The sequence below is a fragment of the Carcharodon carcharias genome, chromosome 1 (assembly GCF_017639515.1).
Source record: "Carcharodon carcharias isolate sCarCar2 chromosome 1, sCarCar2.pri, whole genome shotgun sequence".
Taxonomy (NCBI): domain Eukaryota; kingdom Metazoa; phylum Chordata; class Chondrichthyes; order Lamniformes; family Lamnidae; genus Carcharodon; species Carcharodon carcharias.
In genome coordinates this window covers 148,103,990-148,120,700 of record NC_054467.1, presented here as the reverse complement: position 1 = coordinate 148,120,700, position 16,711 = coordinate 148,103,990, and the positions used below count along the sequence as shown (strand labels likewise).

The window sequence follows — 16,711 nt, the reverse complement described above, 5'->3', positions numbered from 1 at the left end:
TCACCAAGTCATCAAAACTTTCGAGTCCGGGGCACTGGGCGGCAACAGATTTCGAATTAGTCCGTATGTCTTACTTCCACACGTGGACAGTAGGATCGCGCACCTTTTCTCCTCCCCTGACATGTTGTTCGTCTGGAAGAAGAACACGAGGCGTTCAGCACAATGAGACCAGTCGTCTGAGGTTGGATCGAAAGGCTCCACTCTTCCAAATTGCAGCATGCTCTGAGGGGATTACTTCAACGATCGAGAAGGAAATTGTCTTTAACTCACAATTACTGTGTGAGGTATGGCCTGGTTTCTGTTCTTCTGAATTCCTTCGTTCTTCCTCGCTTTTTACCTCGTTTTTTTCTGTGGCTTTTCATTCTTTTACTCTCATCACCAGTTTGTTGGATCCAGTGCCCTTTCGTTTGTTGGGGCTAAAAGATATGGGTTGTATGCTTAAATAGGGGTGACCGAGTTCATATGGAGACAGAGAACATCAGAAGATCGTTTTTAGAATAAACACCTGTTGTTTACTTACAAACTAAACTCAGCAGCTACATTCAAAACTCAAAACTCTGTATTCATTCCTCAGGACTCTCTCACAGTGGCAGCACACACTACTCTGCTATTGGGTATTAAGATCATGTGATCTTACATTACAATGCTTGTCTTAAAGGTGTATTACATATCAAATTACTACAGCCTGCCTTAATTGGCCAGCTAACATGAAATCGCGGCCATGGGCCGAGTGCAGTTGGGGACCTGTTTCCCGACTTCTCCCGGGCCCACCGATTGTGTGTGCCCGCCAAGGGTAAAATTCAGGCCTAGTTTTAAAACTTAAATAAGGGCAATTATGAGGGCATGAAGGCAGAGCTGGCTAAAGTGAATTGGCAAATTAGGTTAAAGGATAGGTCGATAGAGATGCAGTGGCAAACATTTAAAGGGATATTTCAGAAAACAAAGACTAGATACATTCCAACGAGTAAGAAAAAGCCCAATGGACGGACACACCATCTGTGGTTAACTAGAAAGGTTAAAGATAGTATCAAACTTAAAGAAAACGTATATAATTGTGCAAAGACAGGTGGAAGGCCAGATGATTGGATACAATATAAGGAACAGCAAAGGCTGACTAAAAGATTAATAAGGAGGGGAAAATTAGAGAAAGCTAGCTAGAAATATAAAAACAGATGGTAAGAGTTTCTATAAATATTTTAAAAAGAAACGAGTTAGCAAAGTGAGCGTTGGTCCTGTAGAAAGTGAGTCTGGAGAACTGATATTGGAAAACAAGGAAATGGCACATGAACTGAACAGGTATTTTGCATCAGCCTTCACTATAGAGGATACAGGTAACATCCCAGAAGCAGCTATAAATCAAGAAATGGAAGGGAGGAACTCAGCTGCTGGCTGACAAGTGCCCGGATCCTGATGGACTTCATCCTAGGGTCTTAAAAGACGCGGCTAGTGAGATAGTTGATGCAATGGTTTTAATTTTCCAAAATTCTCTAGATTCAGGGAAGGTTCTATTAGGTTGGAAGATAGAAAATGTAACTGCATTATTTAAAAAGGGAGGGAGGCAGAAAGTGGGAAACTACAGGCCAGTTAGCTTAACAACCATCATAGGGAAAATGTCAGAAGCTATTATTAAAGAAGCTATAGCTGGGCACTTGGATAAGTTCAAGGTAATCAGGCAAAGTCAACATGGTTTTGTGAAAAAGAAATCATGTTTAACCAACTTATTGGAGTTCTTTGAGGAAGTAACATGTGCTATGGATGAAAGGGAACCGGTGCATGTACTGTACTTAGATTTCCAGGAGGCATTTGATAAAGTGCCACATCAAAGGTTTTTGCGGAAAATAAAAGCTCATGGTATGGGGGTAACACATTGGCATGGATAGAATATTGGCTGGCTAACAGGAGGCAGGGAGTAGGTATAAATGGGTCTTCTTCAGGTTGGCAAGATGTAGTGAGTGGTGTGCCACAGGGATCAGTGCTGGGACCTCAGCTGTTTACAATTTACATACATGACTTGCATGAAGGGATTGAAGGGATGGTTGCCAAATTTGTTGATGACACAAAGATATGTAGGAAAGTAAGCTGTGAAGAGGATATAGCGAGGCTACAAAAATATATAGATAGGTTAAGTGAGTGTGCAAAGATCTTGCAAAAAGAGTATAACGTGGGAAAATGTGAAATTTGGCAGGGAGAATAAAAGAGAAGCATATTATTTAAATGCTGAGAGATTGCAGAGCTCTGAGATGCAGAGGGATCTGGGTGTCTTAGTGCATGAAGCGCAAAAGGCTAATGTGCAGGTACAGCAAGTAATTAGGAAAGCTGATAGAATGTTATCATTTTTTGTGAGGGGAATTGAATACAAAAGTAGGGAGGTTATGCTTCAGTTGTACTGGGCACTAGTGAGACCACATTTGTAGTACTGTGTACAATAATGGTCACCCTATTTAAGAAAAGATGAAAATGTATTCGAAGCAGTTTGGAGAAGGTTTACCAGACTGATACCAGGAATAGGTGGGTTGTCTTAGGAGGAAAGGTTGGACAGGTTAGGCTTCTACCCACTGGAGTTTAGAAGAGTTAGAGGAGTCTTGACAGGGTGGATGTGGAGAGGATGTTTCCTCTTGTGGGAGAAACTAGAACTAGGGATCATTGTTTAAAAATAAGAGGCTGCCCATTTAAAATGGAGATGAGGCGAAATTGTTTCTCAGAGGGTCGTGAATCTTTGGAACTCCCTTCCTGAAAAGGCGGTGGAAGCTAAGTCTTTGAATATTTTTAGGGAGAGGTGGATAGATTCTTGTAAGCAAGGGGGTGATAGGTTATTGTGGGGTAGGCGGAATGCAGATTTGGGGTTACTATCAGATCAGCGATGATCTTATTAAAGGGCGGAGCAGGCTTGAGGGCTGTTCCTTGTTCGTATGTTCATTTATGTAACCTACCTGATTTAAGTTTTGGCCTTGTGTTGCAGGCTTCTTGCCTGAAAATCCTCCAACCTGTCAGGAGCCACCAGAAAGCAATTAAAAGAAACTGTGCAGTTAAAAGGACATTCGAAAAACCCATTCTTCCAGGTTTTCCAAATTCATAACAACTTGTTACCTAGCACTGAACTCCGGACCAAAATCTAGGCCTAGTTTCGCCATTATTTTCAAGAACTTATTAGATTTGTACATTAGTTGTCCATTAAGCCTGTTGCAGATAGCTAGCATTGGAACTTAACAGCATAAGTACCTTTTTAACAACCTGATAATTGTTAATGAAATGCTAATCAAATTCTCTCTCCCAGAAAGGGAACAATTTAAAATGTTCAATCTCAAATATTTTAAGTATGTTAACAAAAAAGACTTACTTTCTTTCTCTCTTTTCTCTCGCTTAATTCAATCAATCTTTCCTTCTTTATTTCTTTCTGTACTTGATTTGACTCTAATTTACCCTCCTGTTTCATCATTCTTCTGTTACTTTCTCAAACCTTAAATCTTATTGCTTAAGGAGGTACACAGTTAATCACATTGTTCACCAAAATCCCTCAACACACCCTTATTAATTCACACTTCCAGCAAGTTATGGTGCAAACATGTTGAAGGGTGCAGGAAAATGTCTCACAGCATGTGCTACATGGTGTCCTTGTCCAGCAAGATCTGACCCAGTATTTCAAAAGGCTGAAAGGTATGATCCTAAGCCTTCAAAATGCTGAAAGGAATGAAATGTAATGGCTGTTTGAGCTGTTGAGCCATTGGAAATGTCAGCTGTGGAAGATGACTAATATGGTTTTAAGTTGGATACTGTGCAATTCAGCTGAACTATCGACTGGGGTTAGGAAGAATTTGTAGCAACGCTTTCCTTTTCCTTAGGTGATAAAATAATTGCTAGAATTCCTGACAGGATAGCCTATAAAGGGGCTCCTGAAGGAGCAGCTTGATGATTCAAATGACCTTTTGTGGCTCAATACGTTTTTGGAGACCTTTGAACTTGCACCAGCCAGTAAAAATGATCATGAGTATAATGCCTATTAAGCAGGTTATTAAGGACCAGTAATTGCTTTGTAATTACATGTATCAATTTAAAGACCATAAGACATGGGAGCAGAAGTAGGCTATTCAGCCCATTGAGTCTGTTCCGCCATTCAATGAGATCATGGCTGATCTGATAATCCTCAACTCCACTTTCCTGCCTTTTCCCATAACCCTTAATTCTCTAACTGCTTAAAAATCTGTCTATCTCAGCCTTGGATATACTTAATGACCCAAACTCTACAGCCCTCTGCCATAAAGAATTCCACAGATTGACTACCCTCTGAGAAAATAAATTCCTCCTCATCTCTGTCTTAAATGGGCAACCCCTTACTTTGAAATTGTGCCCTCTGGTCCTACACTCTTCCACAAGGGGAAATAATCTCTCAGCATCTACCCTGTCAAGTCTCCTAAGAGTCTTATATGTTTCAATAAGGTTGCCTCTCATTCTTCTAAACTCCAATGAGTACAGGCCCAACCTATTCAACCTCCTCATAAGAAAATCCCCAGGATCAACCTAGTGAACCTTCTCTGGACTGCCTCCAATGCCAGTATATCCTTCCTTAGATAAAAGAAACAAAACTGCTCACAGTATTCTCAGAGTGGTCTAACTAGTGCCTTGTATTGTTTTAGCAAAACTTCCCTTCCCTTTGAAATAAAGGCAAACATTCCATTTACCTTCCCTACTATCTACTGAACTTGTATGCTAGCTTTTTGTGATTCATACATGAGGATCCCCAAATCCCTCTGTGCTGCAGCTTTCTGCAGTCTTTCTCCATTTAAATAATATTCAGCTCCTCTATTCTTCCTGCCAAAGTCACATTTTCCCACATTATATTCCATCTAGCAAGTTTTTGCCCACTCACTTAACCTGTCTATATCAGTCCATAGATTCTTTGTGTCATCATCACCGCTTGCCTTCCCACCTATTTTTGTGTCATCTGGTAATAGTACATTAACTTCCCTCATCCAAGCCATTAATATTTATTATAAATAATTGTGGCCCTTGCATTGATCCCTGTGGCACTCCACTAGTTACAGGTTGCTGTCCTGAAAATGCCCCCCTTACCCAACTCTCCATCTTCTATTAATTAGCCAATCTTCTATCCATGCTAATATACCACCCCAACACCATGGGCTCTTATCTTATTAAGTAGCCTTATGTGTGGTACCTTATCGAACGCCTTTTGGAAATCCAAATATATTACATCTACTGGTTCCCCTTTAGCTATCCTGCTTACTACCTACTCATGATGTCCCTTCATGAAGCCATGCTGACTCTGCTGGATTATATTGTGCATTTCTAATGCTCTGCTATTACATCCTTTACAATAGACTCTAACATTTTCCCAACGATGGGTGTTAAGCTAACTGGACCATAGTTACCTGTTTTTTGCCACACCCCATTTTGAATAAGGCTGTTATATTTACAGTTTTGCAATCCTCTGGGATTTTTCCAAAATCTAAGGATTCTTGGAAGATTACTACCAGTGCATCCACTATCTCTGTAGCTGCTTCCTTTAATATCCTAGGATGCAACCCATTAGGTCCAGGGGACTTATCGGCCTTTAGCCCCATTAGTTTCCCGAGTACTGTTTCTCTAGTGCTAGTTATTGTATTTATTTCCTCTCTCCGTTTTGCCCCTTGATTATTTAGTATTTTTGGTATGCTATTAGTGTTTTTTTACCTTGAAGACTGATGCAAAGTATTTATCCAACTCCTCTGCCATTTCTTGGTTCCCCATTATTATTTCCCAGCCTCATTCTCTAAGGGGCCTATGTTCACTTTGGTCCCCTCTCCTTCTTTTTTATATATGTAAAGAAGCTCTTTCTGTCTGTTTTTATATTATTTGCTAGTTTACCTTCTGCATTTATTTTCTCCTTCTTTATTTTTTTTTTGGTCATCTTTTGTTGAAACTTTTCTTCACAAAACTTTCCCAATCCTCTGGCTTACCACTAATCCTTGCCACACTGTATGTGTTTTTTCTCAATTTGATACTTTCCTTAACTTCTTTGGTTAACCATGGTTGGTTTACCCCCTTCCTAAAATCCTTCCTCCTCACTGGGATATATCTTTGTTGTGAGTCACAAACTATTTTCTTAAACGTCTGCCATTGTTCATCAACTATCTTTTCTGCTAAACTCCTTTCCAAGTCCACTCCAGCCAACCCTGCCCTCATTCCTTTGTAATTACCCTTAGTTAAGTTTAGCACAGTTGTTTCTGACCCAAGTTTCTCACTCTCAAACTGAATGATAAATGTTATGGTCACTGTTTCCAATGGGATCTTTTACTCTGAGATTATTTATTAAGCCTAATTGATTACCTATTACCAGATCCAAAATAGCCTGTTCCCTGGTTGAACCCACAACATATTGTTCTAGGAAACTGTCCCAAATACACTCTATGGGAAAAACTAACTGCGGGAGAGGGCATGTCTTCGATTGGGGGCGCACTGCCATTTTACGTGGGGGGGCCAATTAAGGCCCGCCCAGCGGGACGTACGCTTGGAAGTGCTATGCTCTCCCTGTGTGGGCGGGGTGGGGGGGATTCCCTTAGCTAGGAGTGTGCTCTTTTGCGCATGCACGTGAAAGAGTGCACAGATCTCCCTGAGGCTAAGTGCTGCCTCAGGGAGATCGTCTCCGATTTCAAACTTTAAATAAAGAGGTTTATAAAATTTCCCTGCCATATCCCCTCATGTAACACTGTCACATAAGTTGGGACATGTCCATAACTTTTATTGAAAGATGTGATTAAAGTTTAAATACCCTCTTGAAACCTCATCCCACCCGTGGATGAGGTATCATGCTTTTTCTGAAGCCCGCCAGGGCTCCCGGCCTGCCCGCCAACCCTAAGGTTGGACGGGCAGGTCCATTAATGATCTTAATTACTTTTTCAATGGCCTCAATAGGCCGTTGACAGGTCGGCGGGCGTGCAGCTGACTCGGCTGTGCCCTCACTGACCTGAAAATGGAAATGAAGTGGGGTGACGTTGGGAGTTCCACCCAACGTCATCCCGTGTCATTTTACGCATCAGCGAGCTGGCCCCGCCCCAGCTCACCCACCGGAAGATCCTGCCCAATGAATTCTTGCTCGTGGCTACCTCTGCCAATTTGATTTTCCCAATCTACATAAAGATTAAAGTCACCCATGATTAATGTACTGCCTTTTTTACATGCCCTCATTATCTCCTGATTTATTCTCTGTCCTACAGTATAGCTACTATTAGGGGGCCCATAGACTACTCCCAACAGTGTCTTCTTCCTCTTGTTATTTCTTACCACCATCCATATGAATTCTACTTCTTCCGATCCAAGGTCATTTCTTGCTATCGTACTTATCTCATCTTATACTAAAAAGCTACCCCACCACCCTTTCCTTCTTGCCTGTCCTTTCGAAAATATTTAGTTCCCAGCTTTGATCTCCTTGTAACCACGGGCATGATTTTAAGGTTGTTGGGCCAGGAGCAGTGGATGAACCTGGGGTTGGCCGGGAAACGGTCCACTGCCTGCAATTGGCCCCCGACCACAATTTCATACTGGCTGGTCAATTAATGTCCAGCTAGCCTGAATGGCGCACTGAGGAGCTCAGTGCTGTCGAGATGGGGGCAGGAGGAGTGCGAGTGCAAAAGCCTGTGCACGCACGGGGGATTGCACACTGAAAGCTCCCTGAAAGCAGGGAGCTGCTTCAGGGAGCTGAACAATTTGAAATCAAAAAGAAAGATTTTTAAAATCTGAAAAAATGTCCTGACATGGGACTCGCTCACAATATCAAACAGAATAAAAATTCTGCCCAAAAATTTATATTTATTTTTTATTTAATTGTGGAAACCTCATCCAGCCCCTTTTAATTAAGGATCAATGGCCTTAATAGGCCTCTTAATTGTTGGCGGGCGTGCCTGCCAACTCTTGTGCATGCCTGCCAACTGAAATATTGTGCGAGTGCGTGATGATGTTGGGACGCTCGTCCAATGTCATCACACGCTATTTTATGCCCGATCGGGTCGGGTGCTTGCCTGCCCGCGGTTTTGTAAAATCTTGCCCCTCGTCCCAGTAATGGCTATAAGATCATACCCAATAATCTCTATTTGTGCCGTTAATTCATTTATTTTGTTCCGAGTACTACTTGCATTTAAGTAAAGAGCTATTAATTTTGCCTTTTTACCATTTCTTCCCCCTTTGACCCTATTTGCTGCTTTTAAAAAAATGTCTGTACACTCTGCCCCTTCCTGTCACACTCTAGTTATCATGACCTAAATAGCTGCCCTGCCATATCCTTTTGCTTTGAAGGCTACGTATCCGCTCTTGAGAACTCTCCCTCCCCCCCTCACTTCCATTTAGTTTAAAGCCTTCTCAACAGCATTAAGGTATGTTTAAGCTTATGAAACCATTGGGGTTATCATTTCTGGCTATAAATTTAAAAGGATATTCACTCTGTTGTAAATATTCTGTCAAAAATATTGGTATATCAATAAAAAAAATTAAGATTTATATAAGCTTAACTGAAAAAATCTCTCAATTTGATTTGGTTGCCTTCAATGATAATTAAATACTGCAGAAATTGAATCATTTTTTGAGTTTAACTGAGTAAAACATCATTGCTTACTCTATTGTACTACTAGTTGCAAACAAACTCTACAGCAGCTAGTTCAATGGATTGTTTTTTACTAGAATTCATATTTATGTACTTAATCCAAGAAGATTGGCAAAAGAACCTTAGCGTTAGCAATGAGAAAAACTTCAGCAATTGTAGTCATAAAACTGGTTATATGCTTCTCAAAGCCAGCAGTTTGATAAGTGCTGGATTTGAACCCTTGGTGAATTGGAACAATCTGAATATCTGATGTAATTTAAGGCCCTTAAACTGAATGTTTACTGATGATTCAAATTGGCCAAGGTCCAAAAGCTATTTCCTAAAGCTATTACGAATTAAATGAAAGGTTTCATTTGAACTTAAAAACATGTCCCATCTCATGTGACACAGTCACATGAGGGGACATATTTCATTTAAATTTTCTGCCCTTTATTAATTTTTTCATAAAGCACTTCAATTGCCCTCAGTCTGCTCCATGACTCAGGGAGATTGAAGCACTCTTTCTCATGCGTGCGCAAACTGCACGTTAGGCCCAGCTCTCCCTCCTCCCCCCCCCTGCCCGCACAGGCTCAGCGCTGAGCGCTGCCGCTCGTGATTCACGCAGGGCGGGTCTTAATTGGCCCCCCCGTGTTGTGGAGCTGATCGTGGGCGGCGATCGGCTCTGCGACTGCCCCCACCCGCTCCCACCGGGCCCTCCCGATGAATGGAAAATCCTGGCCCTAGGACTGTGATGCAAACCTGCCTCATAGCTCAGTACATTTCCATCTAGTTTGCTTCTAATGCTCAGTCCTACAATTTCACCTGTTATCCTTCTTTACCAAGTACTTAGTTTAAAATCTTTCCACGCTCCAATTTTTCTTCGTGGAGTGTCGTTAGCGCTTCTGAATCAGTTTTCTGCTCTGATGCCAAAATAATCTTTTCTTCACCTGGAACAGCCACATGTTTTCGCCCTAGAGCAACCAATAGAATCTTGGAGTACAGAGGGAGGCCGTTTGATTTGTCATGCATGTGCCGACATTTGAAAGATCTGTCCAATTTCTGTCCAAGATCTGATTGTTTCTATTTAAATAATGTGCAGGGTTACCGGGAAAAGGCAAGAGACTGGCACTAACTTAAAATGCTCAGAGAATCAGTGCAGACATGATGGACTGAGTGGCCTCCTTCCACACTGTAACAATTCTGTGATTCTGTGAATTTAGCCCCACGCGCCAGGTTTCTACCCATAACTCTGCAAATTAGTTCTCTTCAGGGATAGTCCAATTGCCTTTTGAAAGTTTCTATGAAATCTGATTCCTTTTAGTTCGCGCATCCCAGATCTTAACAACCCTCTCTGGAAAAAAAAATTCTTTTCATTTTCTGCCTAGTTCTTTTGCCAACTATTTTTAATCTATGACTTTTGGCTACAGATCCACATGCCAAAGAAAACACTTTCTCCATACTTGCTCTATCAACCTCTCATGATTTTGAATATCTAAATTAGATCTCTCCATAGTGGTCTCTGCTCTAAAGAGAGCAATCTAAACTTCTCAATTTCTCCAATGGAAGCCCCTCATCCCTGATGTCATCCTGGTAACCCTCATCCAAACCTTGTCATCCCTCCTAAAGTGTGGTGCCCAGTAATGTAAAACAGTATGCCAACTGAGGCTTAACTTATCATTTGTAAATGATTACTTTCTTGTTTTCGTAATCAATGACCCTATTTACAAAACTAAGAATCCTGTGCTCTTTCTTAATTGCCTTATCAACTTGCTCTGTCATCTTCAAAGATTTGTGAATAAGCACCCTCAGGTCCCTCTGTCCTTGCATCTTCCTCAAACTAGTAGATTTACATTTAAATTATACTGCCATCCGTGTTGTTTCTCCCAAAGTGCATCACTTTGCACTTGATCCAGATTAAATTCTACGTCCTCCTGAAGTTTTGCTGCTATCTGTTTACTATTTACTATGTTACAACATAATTTTTCTGCACAAACGTAAACTCCATACAGTGAACGATACCTAACAATTTCAACACCATGAACATAATACTAAGTTCCTCTACTTGTTATTGTATGCCAGCTTCACATGCGAATGATAACATCCACAAATTCTGTTAACAAAGTTGAAAACCCAGGTTTTCGATGTTTGGCTTGTCCTCTTTACTTAACTTCTTAAAAATATATTTTTTGCACACTTTTATGTGCAAAACTTTTGAGTCTTCATTCTCAAATGTGATCCTTGTAGTTGGTATTTTTTTTCAAAAATGAAAGATTTAACTCCTGTTTATATTGTCCATCTATCCCTTGCAGGTGCCTGTAACAATGTAACTTACAGCCTATGTGAAATGCTGCCCTATAATCAGACTACTGTGCCATCCTATCTTTCAAACTTCAGCATTGCGGACATGGAAATGCTCATCCGTTTCTTCAGTCAGCTTAACCTCCTGCGCTGCTATCAACATATCATGCTCTTTGGCTGCAGCCTTGCTCTTCCTGAGTGTATCAACAACACTGAGAGGTAGGTGAGCAGGAAAACCACTAGTTTTTGATTTGTGTAGATTGAGAGGTATCCTGCCTGAGTTATTGAGGGTATCTGTCAGCTTGATAATAACACTATGTAATATTATTTGTACAAATGCTTAATGTTTAGAATCAAATTTCCTTCCTTGCTAGTTTAATAGGGGCATTTAAAATAAATAGGTCAATGCTTTCATTAAAATAAGGGAGTAATTTGAAATGAACACACTAGTTAATTGTGTGAAAATACTACACAGCATACGGTAAAATTTTTAGCTTTGCTGGTGGGCACGTGCCCGACCCACTCGAGCGTGAAATGACGCACATTGACGTCGGCTGAGTGTGAGGACTTCAGCATGCAGTTGCGCGATAGTTGTGTTGGCGGGCACACGCCAGAGCCGGCAGTGCACCTGCTGAGAATTAAAAGGCCTGTTAAGGCCATTAAGTTAGCAATTAATGTAAATTTTTCGCTGCCCATCCAACCTAATGGTGAAAAGGCCAAGCGGCCTTTGCATTTTTTTTAGAAACCTCATCCACGGGCGGGATGAGGCTTCCAAAAGCAAAGAAAAATAAAATAAAAACTTAATGGTTTTCATTAAAAACGTGTCCCTGCTCATGTGACAGAGTCACATGAGGGGACATGTTTGATTACATTTTTACGTCCTTTATATTTTCTAAATATTTCTTCATCTGCCTGAGGTAGCTCCATGCTCAGTCGCGCGCATGCGCAAAGTTTGCGCTCAGCTCGCTCGTTGCTTGCGTATGACACTGGGTGGGCCTTAATTGGCCTGCCAGTGTGAAATCATGGTGTGGTGCCAATCGCGGGCGAGGGTCGGCTTCCTAACCACTCCTGCCCTTTCTTGCCAATCTGGCATGCCAAGGGCAAAATTCTGTCCATAATTTCCAAATTATCTGAACGTTCACTGATAATTATTGATTTGGGGGAAAACGTCAAGCCCTGAGCGTTGGTTTATGTTATATAAATAAAATCATTAATGCACGCAGTAAGGAAAGGTCATTGCTCATTGAACCATTACATGATCTGCTCTCAGGTTGTTGTTCATACTGCTGTGTGAGGCTGCTAGTAGTGTGTAACATTGGCAGTTTTCCAGTTTCCCTTTCACCTTCACCCCTTGTCCATGTCAGGACAGCCACCTGGCCTCAACTCAACACCGTTTCTTCATACAAGATTGTTGTATATAAATTGAATGTAAATTCAGTACTGATTTGGTTGTCCAAAGTATTAACCATTTAACATCTCTGGCAAGTTTTTATCCCTCTTGGCTAACAAATCATCTTAAATTGATAAGAGATTTCTTTTTGGAGTTTTATCCACTTAATCAGTTATTTAGAAAATGTCCTGTAAACATGACTTTAGTGACTGCACTTTGAACCTAATTATCCTGTTCATTCTCTCTAGGCCCCAGGCAAGCTGGAAAGACCCCAATAATCAGCAGTTTTGCACTCTGTATTTTTGATAAATTTAAAATGAAATTATGTTCCTCCTTAAGTTTCATTGGATCTTCATGATATATTTTACTTGTGAAGCAATGGCCCTTTTTTCTCATTTAACTAATCAGCCTATATTTTTACAGGTCCTTTGCCATGTCTTGGAAAATGCCTTGTTAATGTTCTTCTCCTCTTGCACGCCCGTTCCAGTTGTCCTTTATTATAATAACTTGTTTAGCTGTAGGCTTAGAATTTCCTCAGGACTATTCCCACTCTGCCACTGTAATTCTGACAGAAATAAGGTAGAACTCATTTCTGTAAATACTGTACATAAACAGAGCTTCCATCACACTGCTGGTATGGTTACGGGAGAGCAACAGTGTCCTTGAACCACAACATTGCTGCTTATGTACGTATTGTTGGTAGGTGTAGGGAAGGGAGGGGCTGTTGAGTTGCTGCACTGCATCCTGTCAGTGGAGAGGGTGGAAATTGTGACAGGGCTGCTAATCAAGAGAGCTACTCTGTCCTGGATGATGTGGAGTTTCTTGACTGCTGGTACAGCTGTATTCATTCAGGTAAGCAGTGAATATTCCATCAAACTTCTGACAAGCCTTGCTTATTATGGAAAGACTTTGAGAGGCCAGGAGATCTACTTGTTGCAGTGTACCCAGCCTTGAGTTTAACCCTCAACCTCCTCCTTGCCTGTGGGAGTGGGGCATGAGAGGGTTAAGATTAGGCCATATTTGCTACAGACAGACAGGAGGGTGTGGGGAGATTACTTTAAATTCAAACACTGACCTTATGACATTGTTGATGACACAATTGACATTGATGATATTGTTAATGACATTATCAGTGTCACGATGTGATTTGATGTTGAGTCAATGGATTGCCTGTGTGGTGTAAGACTTGGCAGCTTGGGGGATTCGGTGGTGTAGTGGTAATGTCACTGGATATGTCACTGGATTACTAGTCCAGAGGCCTGGGCTAATGCTTTGGGGTCATGAGTTCACGTCCCACTATGGCAGACAGTGGAAGTAATAAAACCTGGAATTGAAAGCTAGTCTTAGTAATGGTGACTATGAAACTATCATTAATTATTGTAAAAACCCATCTAGTTTGCTAATGCCCTTTAGGGAAGAGAATCTGCCACCCTTACCTGGTCTGGCCTAAATGTGACTCCAGACCCACTCTTAAATGGCCTTGCAAGCCACTCAGTTCAAGGGCAATTAGGGATGGACAACCTTGCCAATGACACCCACATCCCATGAAAGAATAAAAAAAAAGCTGAACCACAGCAGGAAGCGCTTGCCAGTAGAGGCCAAGGTAAGTTTTATAGAATTACTTCAATGGGGTTTCCTTGTGGCCCAGGAGGAACAGAAGTATTCTCTCAATTGTAGGGAGCACAGCAGGTTTGTACTCCATGGAACCACTATCATTCCCTGGATGGCAATTCAGAAATTCTAGTAATCTGTTGAAGGACATATTGATGGACTGTTGGGAGATCCTGAAAACCCCTTAAAGCATTGGTATGCAGCAATTATGGCAGCAGTATGAAGTTGCATGGCAGAAAGCTGAGCTTGCAGGAGAGCTGCCTGAGTTTCCATTGCAGCACCCAGACACATTGAGTGGCTTCTGCTTGTGCTGCAATGGAAGCTGAGACATCGACCATTAGATGCTGCAACATGGTTGGGTCCACAAGTGTGCTTCTGGAATAGGCCATTGCTTCCATGATGGGAAGGATGGGCTCCGAGCTTTGAGCAATGCCCTGTTCGAAGTTGATGGTGGTCTCCATGCTCCTTAACAGCAAGTTTCTGGCAGGTCTGTCAGTGTACCAAGCATTTCATTGTACACACTCAATCTGTAGCCTTCCCCATCAAAATGCTCACCTGAGACCACTACAGCAGAACTCATGTGCATCCTCACCCTTCAGCAAGCTGGCACCTGTGCTACCTTGGCAGTTGCCTCCAGTTGTCTACCACCTTGTCCTGCTATAGAGAGAGAGAAGTGTGTGGTGCAGTCTTTTGGGGGCATTTCACTCTTATGGTTGAACAGCTGGCATTGATGGACACTGTTGGTAGATGAGTGAAGGGTTTGTGTTGCATTGAGCAGTCTGTGAGGCCAGCTATACAGTTGATAGAATATGGCATTTGAAAATGAATTCACTGCCTTGACCATTCGTATGAAGTTATTGAACTTTTTGCAGCACTGCAACCAGGTCATCGAGGCTTGATTCCAGGCATTGATCATCACAGCTTTTTGATCCCACTGCCTTCTGAGCATTTGACTGAAACGCCTCTGGTGGATACAGCAATTCTCTCTTTCTTTCCACCTCCTCCAAGGCATTCAATGCATTTTCTGTCTGAGAACACTGAGCCTGCTGTCTCAAATGTTGTTTTCTATGTCAGAGTGACTTGTACCAGGACTCCATCTGCTGTAGCCACAATGTATCTCCCCTGTAAGTGATGCAAGCTGGCTCTGAGCTAACCTCGCACGATCTTGGGTCCCCCAGCTGAGGTGTGCAGCCACTCAACAGCGGGTTTAGCACTGGCTGCATGCAGCAATCATGATAATGAGCAAGCAGCATGATATTGGCATGCTACTTGCATCAAATTGAATGGAGGCTGGGTAATCATGCATTATGAGCTTCACACCTGTTTTCAGGGGCTTTCTAATTTACTCCCTACTGAACCTTATTGGCACTATGTGCAATTGTCAACCAGCTACTTGCCCTTGTTACCCTTTGCTTGCCTAACAACCAGCCATTTACCAATCTATTTTAATACATTTCCATGTATCACAAGGGGCTTAGACCTTGGCCTTGATTTTTGTGGAGTTGTGGAGACTTCATGGCTTATCCAAAATGGCTCTTGAAATCCAGATCCAATAGGCCCGCCCCATTTCCAACTGATCCTATTTTCAGCCAAGGGGGAACAGGGGCTGATGTGACTCACAATGGGGGAAACCTGAACTCAGCTTGGACACTTGAACTCATTGCTGAGTTCAAACAGACTGCATTTTTGTTGGAGCAAGGGCCTTACTGCGCACAGTGTAACTAATGATTTTTTTAGAGTAGGTGCAAGTTCTCGTAAAGGGCAGCTAGGGTCTGTTGAATTGTCAAGTTATTTAAAGCCCATGCTCTTTAAATCTTGAAGAAAAAACAGCCTACCTGTGTCCTCAAGTTGAAAAAAATCTGTGCTTGCAATTTCAACACCTGTTTGTTGACATAATCTTAGGGTTATCATTACAGTACTATTATTGCTTGACTGCTTGGACAATCTATCATTGTCACAGTGGGGGTGCTGTAAGCTCACAGTTTGATTGGCAGCTCCAAGAGATTATTAAAGGATTAGCTGTCTTTTATGTATTTATTATTACGATTTTTTGTCTTTTTATTGGATTAAGTACTTGAGCTGATTTAAGTGTATTGAATGGGCTTTTATGAATAAGGGTTTTTTATTTAGTTAATTTTGTAATAGATACTTAAACCTTTATTTTATTCCATCTCATCATAGCCCCTGGGGTCTGCCCATGGTGGATGATGCATGAGTTGCCCTGGAGGGTGTGGGGGTGGGGGACATGGATTGTCATGAATTGGCACTAAGATGGCATATGAGATATAAAGGCCATGGGGAAGAGTGGGGGTCATGAGTTGGGATGAATTGGCACTAGATTGGTGTAGATTGGCACTAAGTTGGCATAGAGACAATAAGGGGCCATCAGGATGAGTTGGGGCATGGAGTTATGAAGGGCTATTGAGGGCTGATGGAGGGGCCTGGTTTAGCATGGAGGGTATGAAGGGCCATTGGGAGTTAATGGGGAGGCAAGAGTTGTCATGGAGGGCAAGAGGGGCCATTGGGGTGGGTGGAGGGTCAAGGGTTGGCATGCAGGGTATGGGGGACATTTGGAATGAGTGGGAAGGCATATGAACATACAAATTAAGAGCAGGAGTAGGCCATTTGAACCCTTGGGCCTGTTCCACCATTTGTTAGGATCATGGCTGGGTTAACTGGAGGGCATAGGGGCCATTGGGGGTGGTGGGGAGGAAGGGTTGGCATGATTTGGGATGGATAAGGCATGGGGAATGGGTGGACAGGTGATGTGGTCTAAGTGGTGAGGGCTAGAGGATCAACTTATCTGGGACGAAGTTCCAGAGAACTGAGGCGGGCCTTTTAAACTT

At 42.1% G+C, this 16,711-nt stretch overlaps 1 protein-coding gene across 4 annotated transcripts in view; it reads left to right on the top strand.

The window, feature by feature from the left end:
• Positions 1-16,711, top strand: part of LOC121280888 (atrial natriuretic peptide-converting enzyme-like) — a 308,072-nt gene that overhangs the window by 47,682 nt on the left and 243,679 nt on the right. For all 4 annotated transcript variants that reach the window (XM_041193245.1, XM_041193240.1, XM_041193253.1 and 1 more), the window contains exon 4: positions 10,876-11,083. In XM_041193245.1, coding sequence (XP_041049179.1) covers positions 10,876-11,083 — 208 coding nt within the window. The remainder of the gene's footprint in view (positions 1-10,875; positions 11,084-16,711) is intronic.